This window comes from Alligator mississippiensis, chromosome 2 (genome assembly GCF_030867095.1).
Source record: "Alligator mississippiensis isolate rAllMis1 chromosome 2, rAllMis1, whole genome shotgun sequence".
Classification (NCBI taxonomy): domain Eukaryota; kingdom Metazoa; phylum Chordata; order Crocodylia; family Alligatoridae; genus Alligator; species Alligator mississippiensis.
In genome coordinates this window covers 245,093,378-245,112,034 of record NC_081825.1, presented here as the reverse complement: position 1 = coordinate 245,112,034, position 18,657 = coordinate 245,093,378, and the positions used below count along the sequence as shown (strand labels likewise).

General features: G+C 40.9%; 1 protein-coding gene and 1 long non-coding RNA gene across 3 annotated transcripts in view; one reads left to right on the top strand and one right to left on the bottom strand.

The window, feature by feature from the left end:
- The window catches only part of SPRED1 (sprouty related EVH1 domain containing 1), a 98,796-nt gene extending 93,128 nt beyond the window's left edge, over window positions 1-5,668 (top strand). Inside the window, exon 6 of the mRNA XM_014595453.3 lies at window positions 584-5,668. Coding sequence (XP_014450939.1) covers window positions 584-1,243 — 660 coding nt within the window. The 3' untranslated portion in view covers window positions 1,244-5,668. The remainder of the gene's footprint in view (window positions 1-583) is intronic.
- LOC109285447 (uncharacterized) overlaps window positions 1-18,657 on the bottom strand; it is a 99,337-nt gene that overhangs the window by 46,549 nt on the left and 34,131 nt on the right. Inside the window, exon 2 of one of the 2 annotated variants that reach the window (XR_009460201.1) lies at window positions 5,154-11,165. The exons of the other annotated variant lie outside the window; for it this stretch is intronic. This is a non-coding gene — a long non-coding RNA (uncharacterized LOC109285447). Of the gene's footprint in view, window positions 1-5,153; window positions 11,166-18,657 lie in introns of those variants that run through there. 2 annotated transcript variants of the gene reach the window in all.

Here is an 18,657-nt window from a genome sequence, read left to right as displayed (position 1 = left end):
GGTTACTCCCCTATAACAGAGGGATTCGTTTGCTGTTGGCAGGGATGGAAAAGGAGTGTTTGCTTTTAATCTTTGATCATAAACTAAAACTGTATGGCAAACTTATTTTTATTAATAGTGAAAGATGCCTTTCATCACCAGCTGATCTTTATATAATGATGAAAAAGTTATGTCAATCTTGGTTTAGCAGTATTTCCATTAGATGCCAGCAGCATGAACCCTTGTTATGGTGACTGGTTGTGAGCTCCCACTCTGAACATTAATTCATTTCTTATGTAGCATTGCTGGAGTGAAAAAAATAACTCCATTAGAGTGTATGCTGAAATTAATCTAGGTTGGTAGAAGTGGCTTTTGTTTTTCTTCATACGCGTTATTTGATCATCTGCTTTGCAAGGTAAGTTGAGTTCATATGTGGAAAGTGACGTCTTGTACAATCCTTCTATGAAGATTCAAGAGAATATGTTCCCTGAAAGAACAGTTTGAACAGCAAGGAAAAGTTCTCTAGCCTGATTTTTAGGTTAACTCAGTTACTAAATTATATGTCCCCATACGTAGGTTAATGTGTCTCAATTTGCTATTTCAGGTCCCATTGAAGTCAATCAGACACGTCAGTTTTCAGGATGAGGATGAAATTGTTAGGATAAACCCTCGTGATATTTTAATACGTCGTTATGCAGACTACAGACATCCTGACATGTGGAAAAATGACCTGGAGAGGGATGATGCAGACTCAAATATACAGCTTTCTAAGTCAGACAATAAAAAATCTGATTATCTGTACCCATGTGGGGATGGGACTAAGTTGAATTCACTAAAAGACTCAAAGAGTTCAGTGGTATTTAAAACACAGCCTTCCTCATTAAAATTTAAAAACTCAAAAAGAAGGAAAGAGGATGGTGAACGGTCACGCTGCATATACTGCCAGGAGAGGTTTAATCATGAAGAGAATGGCAGGGGAAAATGTCAAGATGCTCCAGATCCTATTAAGAGATGCATCTACCAAGTTAGTTGCATGCTTTGTGCAGAGAGCATGCTGTATCACTGCATGTCAGACTCTGAAGGAGATTTCTCTGACCCTTGCTCATGTGACACTAGTGATGACAAGTTCTGCTTACGATGGTTAGCACTGGTAGCATTGTCATTCATTGCACCATGTATGTGCTGCTACTTCCCCTTGAGATCATGCCATCACTGTGGTGAGGTATGTGGGTGCTGTGGAGGAAAGCATAAAGCTGCTGGATGAACCAGTCTAGTGACAAATAGAGCTGAAAATCTTTGTTTCCAGAAAACATCTAACTTGGATTTATGGAAGCTTTTGGCAAGCAGAACGGCATCTTGTCTCATGTGAGAGATGCTTAATATGGAAGAAGCAACAAGACTTGCCAGATATTGGCATTTTACAAATGCTAGCCATGCCTTAAGAGCATGGTGTTTCATTGCAAGTTGTGAAGGTGTTTTGCAAAGGAAAGCCTTTTCTTATTATTGGCTATAAAATGAGTATATAAACTACAATTATACTAAAAGGGATTAACTTTTGCCACTTTGTACATTCATGGTTTAGGTGATGGGGCTCTTACAAAGGATTAAAACTTTACGAGGAATTAAACTAAAAGTGCACTAGTGACAGTTGATTTAAGACTAAGAAAAGTTAATACTTGGCAAATGAGAGAAATGAAACTGATTTAAGTGCAACTAAATCACTTATTAATAGTTTTTGGACGCAACTTTATGTATAAATAACAAATGTTTATATTTAACTAAATGTGTAAGGTACGAATTATTACATATTACACTTTACTTCCCCCTCCCTATTATATAGTAGGTATGGACCATATCTACTGTCACATTCCACAATAGCATTTTAAATATTTAATTAGTTTATTTAGGAGCATTACTATTCCAGATGGACAAACATGTTTCCAGTCCAATTTCCCTTCAATTGCAGTTCGTGTTGAGTTGTATCCATACGTTCTGGTAATCTAAAAACCTTTGAAATAGTAATTATTATAGTCTTAAGTGACCAATATTTTTAAGCACAGATGTAATTGTCTAAAATGTTCTCATAAGAACGTAACATGTATTTTTTTTATATATAAAAGTCTTCGGTTTCAACATTATAGCAAAAAAGGAAGTTTTCTGTTGCTCAACCAGCAAGTTGTTTTCTTTTTGGGGTGTCCTCCAAAATATTTTATTGCATTTACAAATGTTTAGCAAAGCAAAAGGTTCAATAAGGCAGTTGTAATCCGATGTCATCAGCATTCTCAGTTTATCCTTCTGTTAAACTAGGATCATGTTCAGCTGTTCATAAGTGCTGTGATTAAACTAAAAGATTAATAATAATACTGAAATCATTTTCCTTATTTTGAATTGAAACATCTCTTTATTTGAACTGGCAAAAAAAAAATTGGTGCGGAAAAATGCCTTTGCTTGATAAAATAAATTGCAGCTCAAGAAAAATTGGAGTGAGCTTTTTTTATGAATGAAATTGATGGGGAAGAAATGGAGGAGAGGGTGGGGGATGGAGAAGAATGTTTAATGTATTTGAATTATCCATAACGTGTGCTATGGTGTTGTATTATTGAATGTTTAATTTACAATATAATTGGCTAAGTATTAACAGATTAACCCTTAGAGAATTTTTTAACAAATTGTCATGACTATTACTGTGGTACAGCAAATACATGTATACATTTTAATTATACTTGTGTTAAGACTCTAGTAAGAGTAAAGGCATTCATTCATTTAGGAAGGTACCTATATGGGGCTGGAGTAGAAAAGAATGTCCTTAATATACTCTTGCTACAAAAAACATTGTATGTTTAGTTTTAAAAGACCAGTTTTGTTTTGTTTTTCCTCTTTCTTTTTTGCTGCCTTGTATCTAATTTTTCTTTCTACATAGATTAGATTTTGTTAATTCACCTTTGTAGCCCAGGAATTAAATTCCAAACAAATGTATATAACACTATCTGTCTGTAAAATACTTTTTTAAAGAAAGCATTTATATTTATATGACAGCCTGAACTGACCACATTGTACATAGATCATCTTGAAATATTATTTCACATTGAAAAGAAGACAAATATATTAATAACTATAGAAGTTATGAAAGAGCTTCTAGTTTTGTACTAAAATGGATTGGATTAACTAAGTCCAAGAACATGACACTGTAGCAGCAGTCTTAAGTCTTGTTTTTACTGTTTATATATTTGAAAGCTGCTACACTGGATGATTTTCATGCTTCACACATTTTCAGCTAAACTTGGTTGCCTAGAATAGACTGTTAACTTTAAAAACTACTTTTCATTGATGAAATGGGAATGGTTTTCTTGTGAATAAAATGTAATATTTGTAAGTGCGAGGTTTGTAACTCCCAATTGAGCGAGGTCTGAACAACCTAAGAAAAGAACTTGCTGGCTGTACAGGACAATCCTGTAGAATTGTATTGTGTATATACTTCAGGAAGAAACGAGTTTAACAATTTCCTCTGAGCACTATTCCACATAGTGCAACTCCCAGTCCTGTACTGTATTTTATATGCAACGTATATGCTTTAATATTTTTACTGAACGTTTGCATTAATATTTTCAATTTGCATTTAACCACTTTGCTGCTAAATTTTTGTCTCCATCTTTTCCTTTACTCTTTTTTAAAGATTTCATTTGGCCTAATTATAAAAAAAAAAGTGAATATGGCTGTTGTTAGCCATCTTCCACATAGGTCTTTCTAGCTGTATACCCAATTCAAGACTAATTAAAAGAACTGCAATGATAAGACAGTGATGCAAAGGTTGCGTATAGTAGAGCACATATGTATATGCCTTTCTCTGCCATTTGGATTCTTATTTTCTTTGGGAGGCATGCTCTGAGTAGCCAAAAAGGATATCATGGAGCGAGCCATTCTGGAACTCTTGCATCCTATCTTTGAACTAGTTAGTCTGCAAGGTGTCACCCCTTCCTGCCTTCTGTTTTATGACAGTTAAACACCTTTACCTTGCTCTCTCCTGAAATCCTTTTTCATATTTTCTGGAAGGGAAAAGGTAACTATTTTTTTCTAAAGTTAATTCTAGTTTCAGTCAAACACAGTACATGAGCTTTGTGGTGCCATGTGGCAGGCTTCTGTTTTAAAAAAACCAACATCAAATGTTTCATTCCCGGGTTTGGTGAGGGCTGTAGTTAGAAAATTAAAAGTCCCTAAGGGGAAAGAGGTCAACTTTAGCACTTGAGCACCATCTACTGGAAAAACTGGAGACAACCATGATTCAGATGTAATCTTTAATATAAATAGACCAGTCATTTATTGTATTTGGCTGGCAGTTAGTGTGGCATTTCAGCTACAAGAAGATACTAAGTCTAACGTATAAATTTAATAATAAAAAATGAGAATAAGAACCGTAATGTCATTCCTGAGACCTTATTATGCTTTTTTAAATCTTTCAGTATATATGACTTCAAAATACTAATGCTCATGCAATAACAGAAATTTGGACCATAGATTTTTCTGTTAAGAATAAACTAGAAAGATTGTCATGACCTGTAGAAGATCAAAGTAGACATCATGCCAGAAGAAAGTGTTCTTTTAATGTTCTGCCACTGGGCCTTAAGAATGATGTGTCTGAGGCAGAATGGTGGTACAAACACTTCTGACTAGTTTTTTAAAATAAATTTGAATACACACTCACACTCCAATACTCATGAAAGGTGGACCTGCAGAGTTCAAAGCAAGATTTTAAAAATGTACTAAGAATAACCTTTACTTACTATGGTAATCATTTACTGAATAGAATAGTTAAACAGCTAAATACAATTTTAAAAAGTTTCCAGAGCACAAGTGAGAGGCTCAAATCATGCACTTTCCTCTGGACAAAGCAAGAGACTTTGGAAAATTAATACATTTTGCATGTTGCAATGTAGTACTGATTCCAACGTGTTCTCTTCTAGATGATCTTTCCATGTGTACCTGGAGGATAATGTTAAACTCCCATGTAAATAACACACAAGTTTTAAATTGGACTTTAAGTTTTCATAGAACTTATACAAGTTCTTACAAAAGTTGTATATGGACAATACAGTGATGCATAGAAATTAATAAAAGGAAGTTCAAGATGGTAGTTGGCCATCATATATAAAATAAAAAAGCAAAGCCTTATGGTACTGTTAGTCCAGCAGCCAGGTGGTTAAAACTTCCATATGCTTTGGTGCACTGATAAATGTTAAGCATTTTTCTGAAAGCGTCTTTAATAGAAAAAGTTGTGCTTAGTTTCAAGAATTCTAAAACATCTAGTGGAGAAACCTTTGTATTTGAAGCTGCAGTATAATCTGTACATAGATTTTTTGCTTGTGAACACTGCTTCTTCTTTTCCTTGGTGCCATTTGCTTTCCACCCTAATGACCTCAAAGTGCCTCACTTGTATATTATTTCCATTAAAATCTTAACTGCTATTTCTTTCTACTAAATTATGTATAATTTAGTTTAATTCATGCCATAGATGTTTTTCTTTGTATAAGAATATAGCTTGTTACTTTTGAGTATATAATGTAAATATGCCTATAAGTTTGTAACTGTTTTGTTACATCATACCCTTGTAAGTTGACATATCAGATAATATCATAAAACAGTTTGTTTCAATGTTTTCCTGCAATTACCTGATTAAAATTATCATAAAATTAAACAGCTGATTTTTTTCCATTCTATTTGGAGCTGTTCCAAATGCTACATATTATTAAATACTATTACTTAAAGTAGAATAGAAAAGTTCATGCATTTTGTCAGAGCCTTGCTATTTAATGGTGAAGCAAAAAGTAATCCAATTAACTTACTACCTTTTAAAAAACAATTATCACACATAGTATTAGCTTGAACCTTCTGCATCCTTCATCAAATATACCAATTCTTACTGTAGTTGTCTCAATCAGAAAATGTGCTGGTCCCAGATTAGTCTCTATATAAACAGCACAGCTTAAATTGTACCTGCAATCATTTTATGAAGGTCAGAAGATGACAGATTTCAGGTTTCTGTATATATCACCTTTATTTCTTGAAGTGTAAAATGAGATTATTGCTTTTGTTATAACCTTATTTGATTTCGGATGTTAATTGTTAAGGTTTCCAAAAATACCAAGTAAACCATGGAGATATGACAACAACTTCTTTTACCACCAAAGAAGCAGTGTAGTCTTAGATGGACCTCTAGCCTGGCTATCTAGTTCAAAGGTCAGTTGTCAGGATTCCAGTCAGACTGCTCAGAATTAAATTGTGCATGCTTCTACTTGCAGATGTTTTCCTATTTGTTACAACTGATTAAGTACACTCTATAAAGATGACTTTTTTACCTTTGGTCAATACAACTGCTAACTTAATTAATCCATAATGTTAGTTGATAGGCAAAAGATCTGAGTATTTGATTGAGGTTGGCAATACCCTGACCTAGCTAATAGAATTAAATTCAAAATCTACCTAGAAGAGGGGGGAGTAGGCAAATTAATTCAAACATAAATAAATTTGGGGTTTATTTACTTTTGGAGGGGTAACCCCCTCCCACTGACCCTCTTTTAGAAGAATATAAAAAAGAAAATAAATTATACAGATTAGGGTTGCACTTTTTGCATAGAACAAAAAACTTGTGCAAAAAAAAACAAGTGTTCAGTCTCATAATGGACATGTTTAGACGTGTACGTGATGCAGCTCTGGGTGTGTTGGAAAGCACCCGGAGCTACGTCGCATACATTTGAAGAAACAACAAAATGCACGTAAGTGCTGAGAAAGTGGTGGTGGCATGCTTTTTAACTAAAGCACATTGAAGGTGTTTTAATTCAAAAGTACACTGCTGCCATTTTCCCAGTGCATTTTGACGTGCATTTTGCCATTTATATAAATGTATGCGATACAGCGCTGGGCATGTCAGCTCACGCAGAGCAGACTCAACCAAGTGTGCTTCAATGCGCTGTATCTTTGGTACATTGCAACACAAAAAGGTATGTGTATAAATATCATGTAGACTTCAAATATAGACTCAACATATGGAACACTCCTGTTTGCAGCATAGACAATTCTAGGACCAGATACTTCCTAGATGGCCCTTATGTGGGAAATAATGTATAGAGCATAATCTATGCAGTGATTTTCAACAATATGTAAATGTGTCAACAAGAACACTGATTCTATTAAAAATACCGTATTTACTTGAATATAAAATGACACTTGTGAGATTTTATCCAAGGAAAATGTATAAATTTGTCATCATTTTCTAGGTATTCAAATCTAATCACTGGCAGTTTGCCTTGAATTTGTCCCCCTCCCACTGGTACAGCAAGGAAAATTAAATCTGGAGGGGTCAGATGGCCCCCTTGCCCTCTGGGCCCCCAACTTCTTCCCCCTGCTGCCCTTCCCCCCTTCCTTACTGTTAGACTCTGCTCTCTATGAGCACATAGAAGTGAGAGGCAAATTTGAAAACGCTGACCTTGAAATAAACATGGCTGTAATAATTTTTATATAGGCATTTACTATGATTACCCATAGACTTAGTTCATCTAGGATTGATGCATTTTACCTTTTTAAAAAACTACTCCCAAGTTTTAGCACAGGTACTTCATAAACACACTTTTCAGCAGCAGTTTGGACCTACTTAGATAACTATGCATGATTTGAGTAAAGCCAAAAGTCTCATGATTTGCCATCTAGCTCATTGGACTGGGCCACAGCAGAGTCAACCATGGTATTTCAAGTCACAGTGACCCCATAGCTCAGCATTGCTCAGGATGTGTACACTCCAGATATACCCCGCGCCCCACACTCATGACTGGAACTGGGTGTTCTTGTTATGAGTCCTGGGATCCTTTAAAAATAAGAAACAGAATCATTGGAAATGTGATAGAAAAGTGCTGCTCAGCTGTGGGAGTGAAGAGGAAGTTGAAGTTCAGTGTACAGTAGTGCCTATGAGTTGGGAAAAGTCAGGGCTAAAGGGAACTGAGCACAATAGGTACTGTCACAGATCTTATTCAGATGAGCTGCCCTAACCTATCCTTGTGGTAGGTTCCCATCAGTATGTTTGCCTCATATGGGCCATGTGTTTTAGTCATGCTCAGTGTTGGCTACATTTAATCCGCTTCATAGTTGGTTTCTAAATAATGAGGTTTCCTTAAACAAAAATGTAAGATGAGCGTTTTTCCCCCATGCTGATTGGGCAGGAGGACGGACCTCATTTTATATTTGAGTAAATACGGTAAATCTCACAATCAACTAAAAGTTATAAAATGTGCCTCCTAGTGTGAGTCCACAGAAACCAGAACAGAGCTCTGAATAGCATGAAAGACCAAGAGCTATGTCTACATTTATATAAAAAGGATGGATGTGAAAGGAAACATGTCAACTTCTCCTTAAGTTATTTGACTGGTAGCTTTAGAAATCTTTCTGCCTTGACCTAAGAATTTAAATGAAGATCTGTGCAGGGAATAGTTGCAGATTCTCAAGATACCTGAAATCATAATCAGCCTTGGAGGCTTACTCTGTCCAGTGCTAAATGTAGCTGTTACCAGACTCAAGTCCCTGGCTATCATATTGAATGAAAGCCAATGTATCTTTACCAAAGAAGAATTACATAAAAGAGGATAACTTCAAATAAATAATGCAAAGGAATTATTTCACTAGTGTATTACGCCTGTTTTGAAGAGCTACAGATGAAACACTAAATGTACTAAAATGTGAATACAGAATTAAATTAATGTCTGAGAGCAAGGAAAGATGAACTGACAGATTAACAGGCAGAGGGAAGTAAAATCTATATGTAAGAGACTGTTTTTCAGAACCTTTTCTAAGCTATTGCCCTATGAAGCCAGACAAATCCTAAATAAAAGCTACTGAAGTTTGGCCTACTGCCAAAAAAGGAAAGGTTTGCATAGACATGTTCATTTAATCACAGGACAGGGAAAAGCTCATGTTAAACACCTTCATGCAGAGAGGTGTTTCAGGCTATAGCATGGCTTGGAGGAAAAACATGTTCATTTATATACACTTTTCAGCAAAGCTGCTGAAAGCAACTTATTTTCTCAGCTTCTCTTAGCAGTGGATATCTATTAGGGTTAGTGCCTATGCAAAACCACAGGTAATGATGGAGGTAAATAAGATGAGGCAAGAGGAGATCATGTAACAACTTTACATAGACTAGATCCTGTACTAATGCTGATGCAAAAAGGAATATACCTTAAAAGTTGCCTTTTAAAAAAAAAAATCAAATTAGCTTGCATGGCTTAAAAATCCTGTTCCTAGGTTGTGTTTTAAACCAGTGGTGAGCCCTACAGAAGAGAAAATGAGACTCTCATGTGTTATTTCCTCAGTAAGGAAACAAGATTTAAGCACAGAAACATCCTTTAGGTCATGAGAAAAAGGAATGAAAAAAACCTATTTTATTTTTCTTCATACAGGTTACCTTTAATAGCTTTGAAAACTGTTTTCCAGTATACAAGGACCAATGAAAGTTGTCTAGCTCTTTGATTCAGCATCAGTTGATGCCATCTTTGTTTGCTGGATATTAGGATCTTATTTAGGTTTGGGTCTTTGGGGTAGAGATTTTGTCTTCTCTCTAAAGATCCTACTATTCTTTTAGCATTATACAAATAAAATATAAAAATAAAACCTCACTTTCCCCTCATTTTATTTCACAATTATAGTTTTATATGAGATTTGGCTTCAACATGAAACACTTACTCTCTCTGTTGATCTGTGCAAGAGATGGCTTAACTAATTTGTTACCCACTACAAAATATACAGTAAGAATAGAATGTCCATTATTGCAGGTTATAAAGGTATAAGGGACTATTGGGATAATCTAGTCTGACCTTCTGCATAATACATGCAATGAAAATGCTGAATTAATGCTTTTTTGAACTAGAACAGGTGTTCTAATTAAAAAATATTTTCCATGTTTCAGGAGTATAGGTTATAGCTGTGTCAGTCTAAGAACAGAGGCAGACAAGGTTTTTAAGGTAAGTTTGCCAAACTGAAATAGCTGGAAAAGTTATTTGCAAACTTTTGGGTACAAACAACCTTCATCAGGCTGAGAAAGCATCTGCAGTTGGTGTGTGCTCTTCCTGGATGGAATTGAAAAGAAGCCAGAGGCCGGGATGCACACGAGAGAGCCAGTCAGTGAAAATGCAAATTGAGGCAGTCAGTGGGTAATCACGGCTGTATAGTATGGCTGCGCAAAACAGCTGTGTTCCGATTCGGTTTTGGATTCGGCCGTTTTGGAGGACTGGTTTGTTTCAATGTTTTGGATCACTGTCCCGTTTCATTTAAGCTGAATCTGTTTCAGAGGTTTGGCTCCATCAAATCTCCTTTGAATCTGTTTCAAACGGGCTACAAGAGAAGCTTCGCACAGCCCTACCCAGCTGAGCGGGGCTTGGGGCCAGAGGCTGCAGGGCCCCAGCAGGGAGCAGGACACGGCCGTGGATGGCTCATCTGGGGGAGGGAGAGGGCCACCCGCACGGATCTCTGATCCCTGTCACACCAGGTCACAGGGCAGGGAACCAGTGCAGAGCGGCAAGCAGGGAGCAGAGATCCATGCCGGGGGTTTTCCTTGCTGCCACTGTCTACCCCATGCTGCCCCAGATCTCTGCACAAACAAAACACACATTCACATTTTGGTGGGGAGGCAAATCCTAGACCAGGTTCCACCATTTTTAAACCAGTCTGTGTGGGTATAGACTGGTTTTGTGTGTTTGAACTTCTGTTCTGTTATTGGTACAAACTAGCACTTCTGGTCTGCGGGGGAACCCCTGGTGCCCCCCCTGCCAGACCCAGGAGACACCAGTTGCTGATCTGTGTCTATGTCCGAATTGTCAAATCTCTCCAAAGCGAATCAGAGGATTCCGATTAGATTCGGAGAGATTAATGGATCTCCTGATTCGATTCAGATTTGGAGATTCGGCCACTGAATCAGTAGAGAGGTAGAGGAAGCCTAGCAAGCAAGGAAAGGCTCTCTGTCTCTCTCTGTCTCTGTAACAGGGGACTGTTTCTGGCCCCTGTTCCCATGGTCAAAAGGGAATGGAGGAACACTCACCTGCAGGGACCCATCTCACTACTCCCATGCCCAATGATATTGGATGCCAAAGGGGATTCCAACATCACAGTCTGCCACTGGAGCCATCACTGATTGGTCCCTGACCCAGAAGAACCTGTTGAAAAGACAATCTGATGAGTTCTTGGTACCCCCAGAGAGGGGACACAAGAGCATCTGGAGCAAGCAGCTGTGAACCCGTGTGGAGGTGAAGAGAATTTTGACCTAAAAAGGGAGATGCCAGCTGATCAAGAGAGGCCAGGATGCATCCCAACAAGCTCACAGCCGCGGTGAGTCATCCAGGGACAGAGAACCCCAGGGGAGTGATGGGGAGGTTAATTAGCCGCAAACTGGATTTTAAGTGGAAGATGCCTATGTAAATAGTACCAAAGGGAAGAAACTAGAAGTTTGTCCACCTTTCCTTTCATGTTAGACTGAGGAGATTCTGGTCTTTCCAAAGTGGAACTGTTACAAGGGGGGAAGGCTCTATAAGTTTGTGACAAGCATACAAAAATGGGAGGTGCTTATGAGGGTACTCCCTTTTGACTGAAAAGGGGGGAGGGAGAAGGAACCCTACCTAGAGGAAGTATAGACCATCAGTGAGTGACAGAAGGTGCAAAGGCCAGCAGTGTGGCTGTCTTCACACCTGAAGAGGAAAGGATTGATGATCAGGAGCAACACTGGACACAAGTTCGGTCCAGACAGGGTATAGGGGAGGTGGAGCCCTGTGGTGGAGGCTGGAGCACCATCTGTCTGCCACCACACTAGTCGTTGCCAATCCCTTTCTATTTTATTTCTCCCAACAAGACATAGCAGGTGAGCAAGGGAGACAGCAATTAGAGTAGCAGGTACCAAGAAGGCACTCACTCACTCTCATTTCCTGTGCATGTCTGTCTGTCTGTCTCTCTCCCAAAAACTTAAACTCAAGGAAGTGATGTTTCTGGTACCCACATTATTGCACTGCTCTAGGGTGTTTCAGGACATGAGTTCAACTTCATGTGGGAGGACTCAAGCTTAGATTTCCTCACTTCACTGGAGTACCCTTCAGCAGAGGCATGAACTGGGCACTTGAGCACCCTGAGTCGCACTGCATACAGGGCAGCATGAATGGCTGCACTGCCATTGGCACTGTGGTGGCTAGACCCTATTGTACAGTTGCTATTGCTTTTGTGCTCAGGTCACCCCACCCCTCTTTGTTTTCCTGCTCTTCTTCCCTGTCAAATCTGTGCTACTATTCAGGAAATAATTCAAGATTCCATTTGGTCCCTGGGAATGGCAAAACTTGATTTGTAATTCCTGTTCCAAGGAATGACATATGTCATTTATCCAGTGACTGTTTCACATTAAAAAGCAGAAATAATAGAACAAGAACTGGAACCCAGGGCCTGTCATTTCCTAGTTGAGGCTTTAGAGTCCTGTGTTCTCTTTCTGGTCCACTGAATCTCAATTTGTTTTCTGCACAATTATGCTAAAAATCAACAGAAACCAGGCTCCAATGGGAGCAATGAGAAGTGCCCTGCTACCTAGAATAGCCTATAACCTAATTGTTAGGGCATTCTGCTTTGAAGTGCAAGATGGACATTTAAATTCCTTCAGTTTGAGGAAAGAATTGAATGTGGATTTCCCACATTTTTGTGAGGAGCTCTGATTTACTACCTTTCCCATGTTATTTAAAGGGAAACCATTATTCCACACTGTGAAAAGACCATACGTGTGAATGTGTGTTAGTTGAGTTCTAAGAACACAAACCAGACTGAGCTCCTCAGTCGGAGACCATAAAAGCTAAAGAGGCGGTAGTTATGGGGGACCTAAACTACCCAGACATCTGCTGGGAGATGCAGACGGCAAAGTTCCACCGCTCACGCAGGTTTCTAACCTGTGTACAGGACCTCCACCTGACACAGGAGGTACACGGTCCCACTAGGGGGAATGCTATACTGGATCTGGTATTGGCAACGGGGGATGACATGGTAGGGGACCTACAGATCGGTAGCCATCTGGGGGACAGTGATCACCTAATAATAGAATTCACCATAAGACGTCGAGTGGGTAAGGTAACTAGTAGGGTGAAAGTGCTAGACTTTAGGAAAGCTGATTTCAATGAACTCAGGCGATTATTCAAGGATGCACTGCAGAGTAGGAGTTTTGAAGTGATGGGAGCCCAAGAAGGGTGGCTGTGCCTTAAGGAAACGATCCTTCAGGCACAAAGCGAGATGATCCCGATGCGAGGAAAAAGAGGGAAAGGGGCCAGGAGGCTTCCTTGGCTGACCAGAGAAATCCAGGGCAGCCTAAGGGCCAAAAGGGGAGCACATAAAAAGTGGAAACAGGGAGAGATCACCAAAGATGAATATACCTCCTCTGCTCGCGCTTGTACGGAGGCAGTTAGACGGGCCAAAGCTACCATGGAGCTGAGGATGGCATCCCAAGTAAAGGACAACAAGAAATTGTTTTTTAGATATATAGGGATTAAAAGGAAGGCCCAGGGAGGAATAGGACCCCTGCTAAATGGGCAGAAACAATTGGTGACAGACAGGGGGGACAAGGCTGAACTCCTCAACGAGTTCTTTGCCTCAGTGTTCCTAAGCGAGGGGCATGACAAGTCTCTCACTGGGGTTGTAGAGAGGCAGCAGCAAGGCGCCAGACTACCATGCGTAGACCCTGAGATGGTGCAGAGTCACTTGGAAGAACTGGATGCCTTTAAGTCGGCAGGCCCGGATGAGCTCCATCCGAGGGTGCTGAAGGCACTGGCCGACATCATTGCAGAGCCACTGGCGGGACTATTTGAACGCTCGTGGCGCACGGGCAAAGTCCCGGAGGACTGGAAAAGGGCCAATGTGGTCCCCATCTTCAAGAAGGGGAGGCAGGAGGGCCCGGGCAACTATAGGCCAGTCAGTCTCACCTCCATCCTTGGCAAAATCTTTGAAAAAATTATCAAGGCTCACATTTGCGAGAGCCCGGCAGGACAAATTATGTTGAGGGGAAACCAGCACGGGTTCGTAGCAGGCAGATCGTGCCTGACTAATCTAGTCTCTTTTTATGACCAGGTTACGAAATGCCTGGACACAGGAAGAGGGGTGGATGTTGTATACTTAGACTTCAAGAAGGCCTTCGATACGGTATCCCACCCCATACTGGTGAACAAGTTAAGAGGCTGTGACTTGGATGACTACACAGTCTGGTAGTTGGCGAATTGGCTGGAGGGTTGCACCCAGAGAGTCGTGGTGGATGGGTCGGCTTCGACCTGGAAGGGTGTGGGCAGTGGGGTCCCGCAGGGCTCGGTCCTTGGACCGATACTCTTTAATGTCTTCATCAGCGACTTGGACGAGGGAGTCAAATGTACTCTGTCCAAGTTTGCAGATGACACAAAGCTATGGGGAGAAGTGGACACGCCGGAGGGCAGGGAACAGCTGCAAGCAGACCTGGACAGGTTGGACAAGTGGGCAGAAAACAACAGAATGCAGTTCAACAAGGAGAAATGCAAAGTGCTGCATCTAGGGAGGAAAAATGTCCAGCACACCTACAGCCTAGGGAATGACCTGCTTGGTGGCACGGAAGTGGAAAGGGATCTTGGAGTCCTAGTGGACTCCAAGATGAACATGAGTCGTCAGTGTGATGAAGCCATCAGAAAAGCCAATGGCACTTTATCGTGCATCAGCAGATGCATGACGAATAGATCCAAGGAGGTGATACTTCCCCTCTATCGGGCGCTGGTCAGACCGCAGTTGGAGTACTGCATGCAATTCTGGGCACCGCACTTCAAGAGGGATGTGGATAACCTGGAGAGGGTCCAGAGAAGGGCCACTCATATGGTTAAGGGCCTGCTGACCAAGCCCTACGAGGAGAGACTAGAGAAACTGGACCTTTTCAGCCTCCTCAAGAGAAGGTTGAGAGGCAAACTTGTGGCTCATCACGGGGGCAGAGAAGGGAATTGGTGAGGTTTTATTCACCAAGGCGCCCCCAGGGGTTACAAGAAATAATGGCCACAAGCTAGCAGAGAGCAGATTTAGATTGGACATTAGGAAGAACTTCTTCACAGTTAGAGTGTCCAAGGTCTGGAACAGGCTTCCAAGGGAGGTGGTGCTCTCCCCTACCCTGGGGGTCTTCAAGAGGAGGTTAGATAGGCATCTAGCTGGGGTCATCTAGAGCCAGCACTCTTTCCTGCTTATGCAGGGGGTTGGACTCGATGATCTATTGAGGTCCCTTCCGACCCTAGCATCTATGAATCTATAATGCAGAAAAATGCATACTTTCTGGATCCTGATTAAATTTGTGCCTGAGGTCAGCACCCATGTGCATGAGCTCTACCCTATCAAACAATTCTGGGCCTGCATGGAAGGAGGACCACAGGTACCAGAAGAACTTTAAATTAAAAAAAAAAAAAAAATTGAAACAGCACCACCAAGATAAATGGCAGCTGAGTGGAAGTTTGAATGATTGAAACTTCTGCCCAGTTCCCAAAGTCACCACAGTCCTTTTCTGGAACTGACCCCTAAGTTCATTGAGCCTTTCACTAAGAGGTATGTTTTTCAAGCCTTTGAACTTTCTTGTGGCTCTTCCCAGAACTTCCTTCATATTTTTTCCCTTTATCTAAAGTCTCAGTCTTCCTCAGATATATCTATTGATACCAAGATTTAGCACAGGTACTAGTGCTTGGTCCTGATTACTGAGTCCCTGCTATAGACAAAACCTATAAGAATTCACTGAGTACTAGGAAGGCTTCAAATGTCACTTCTCAAATATTGAGATGGAAGTCCCCCTCTTAACAGGCATCCAGCTCTATGCTGACAAAGTATGAGGTCTTTGGTTCATTATATTTTTGAATGCACTCCAATCTGTACGTGATAGCACCCAAGTAATTTCAAATAAGGTCATCCTCTATCATCTATCATCACAAGACCGCCTTAAAAAAAAAAAAGTGCTGGGCAGCCTTTGTGGGCTTTGTTGCCCTTAGAACCATGTCTAATATAGCTAACTAATTTCATGAGTTGCAGGTATTGTCCTGAAGACACTGTGGAACAAATTAGTCTGGGAGGATTGCTGTTGATGGTCTGGTTCCCTTGCCAGCAGTAGAAATTCTTTGCCTGAGGGAAAGTTTGAACAGTGCTCCCAGATGAGTCATCCACAGTGCTGGATCCAGTTTGCTAGTTTTCCATAATGATGATACAGCCATGTGTTGTCACTTATTCCAGAATGCTGCTTGTGAACTAGAGAGCTCTTTTTTTTCAGGACTGCTTCTTCCAGGAGAGTCTTCAACATGGTAAAATTGACTACTTTTTTAAAATTTACTGTTTTTGGTTGTTTTTGTTTAAGACTTTGAAGATAGCTTAGCCTGGAGCCTGAGAAGGGCTGTTTACTGATCAGCTGAAAAGATGAAGGCACTCTTTCAAGCTGTGTATCCAAATAAGGTTCTTCCACATGAGTTACCAAAATGAGATGTTGCACCCAATAAGCTTCACATTTTCACAATATGATTGTGTGAGTTTGCTGAGCTCTATTAGATCCCCCAAGCTTGGCTTCCCTTGGTGGAGCTTCAGTATGGTCACTAGCTTTGTTACCATTACAGCCTGAAGCTTGCATGCCTCTTGACTGCTCTAAAAATAGAAGGATAGTAGCTGTGAACTCCATCTACTCCTGGCAAACATGAAGCTTCAATCTTCCCACTCCTTGTCTAATCAATGGCAACAGACTATGGTTTCTTATCCCATTACTTGGGCTAGCTTTTAACTTCACCTGTTTATTCCTATGTCACTCAATGTGTTAACTACCTTGTTTATCCCCATTTAACTTTTTGCCTTTCTCTGCAGTGCCACCCCCTCTGTCCCTTCCTTTGTATTTAAGGGCACAGGTAGAAGTGTAGCTCCTGAGTCTAACTCATAGCGATTCATAGAAATCGCTGTGAGTTGGAATGATTCCTCCAATCCAACAGGCATTAACTGTTGGAAGGGTGGAAGATCAGCTCCAAATGGGCTTTCTCCTGGCTCTAGCAGCAAGGAGAGAAGCTACATCTTCCCTTAGCTCTTCCTCGCTCCCCCCTCCCCCGCAGCTGTGTTGCTGTCTCTGGATGGGGAGGGGGGAGAAGGCATGGGAGGGAGGTCTTCTGAGGTTTTCTTGGCCCTGGTGGAGTGGTGCAGCCCCTGAGGTGATGGGTTCCAACCCACTGCCCCCTCTCATTCTTAACAGGTCTGAGAGAACCCCAGAAGGGACCTCCCTCCTCTGCCTCCTCCCCCCACCCCCATCCAGTGACAGCAGCTACAGCTCACTGTGCTGCAGCCAGCACAGACAGAAATTAAGTCATTCCACTTAGGAGCGGCTTCATTTGAACCCTCATACAATGAGGGTAAATTTATCATACAATCAGAGGACTCTGTAGCCATGCTTTCCTGTTTGGGCATGGCTTTAGAGTGATTTCAAGGGGCCAATCACATGACAAATGTCGTTGCTGTCTGCGTCCTAAATTCCTACTAAATCCTTTCTTTTTGCAAGTCCATTCACAGCAAAGTAGGCTGTTTCCTATGAAAGCTCATGCCTTTCTGAAATAGTTAGTTTCCAAGGGCACCAGTACACACCATGGAGTTTAATCCTCATTAACTTAAATAGGTTTATAAAATTTAAACTTGTTTATTGTGGAGCATCACATCAGTGTTTGCACACACTAGGTTTTCAAATGAATTAACCCCAGTCCCTGGCCAGCACCGCAGGAGAGTGGGATAGCCCAGCGCTGCCCTCCCAGCCCAGGGTCCCTCACCTGTGCCCTGCCATGCAGGTACAGAAGCAGGGAGCTGGCAAATAGCACAAGAAAATAAAAAAGCTGAAGCAATTCTGAAGTGGAAGCAATTCAAAGGGGTGAACTACAAAAGAGGCTGCAGTGCCATCTGGTGGACAAAGAGGCTCATTTCATGTCTTTGAGTGCCTTTGTGTTTGCATACAACAAATCCATGGATGTGATGCTTTAATTCCCAGCAAGCCAAACTAAAATAAGTTTTATTCTAATGCACCAGAAAGACTTTTAAAGTGTCTTGGAAAAGCCACTCATGCAAACAGTCATGCTGCTGCAGCTCAAGAAAGGGCAAAAAATGTGGCATGTACAAAGGCCCCAAGGTGCCATCCTGCCTACAACCCTGACTCTTATCCAAGCAATGAAATAGTTAACAATGGGCACATCTACATGTGATGCCGACTGTGCAGGAGCCTGATACCACTGCATGGTAGCATCACATGGCAAAAACTGTGACACAGTGCTACTGCACAGTAGTATTAGGCTACTGCACAGTAGTGTCACAAAAAAGACGTTTGCCAGCACTAGTACTACTGCTCAGTAATTCAGGTTACTGCTCATTACTTATACAAGTACTAAATAAATGTTCAGTAACCACTGTGTAGTACAGGGGTGGACAAAATTATTTTGGGCGGAGGTCAGCTTACTGAGTTTTGGTAAGTCATTGAGGGCCACATGACAGGCAGCCAGGGGAAGATAAATATTTATTTTCTAAATTTTTTAGGGGCCCCGTGGGCCAGATAGAATGGCCTGGTGGGCCACATCCAGCCCCCCGGGCCACATTTTGCCTACCCCTGGCATAGTATAATCTTGTGTAGACATGGCCAGTATTGAC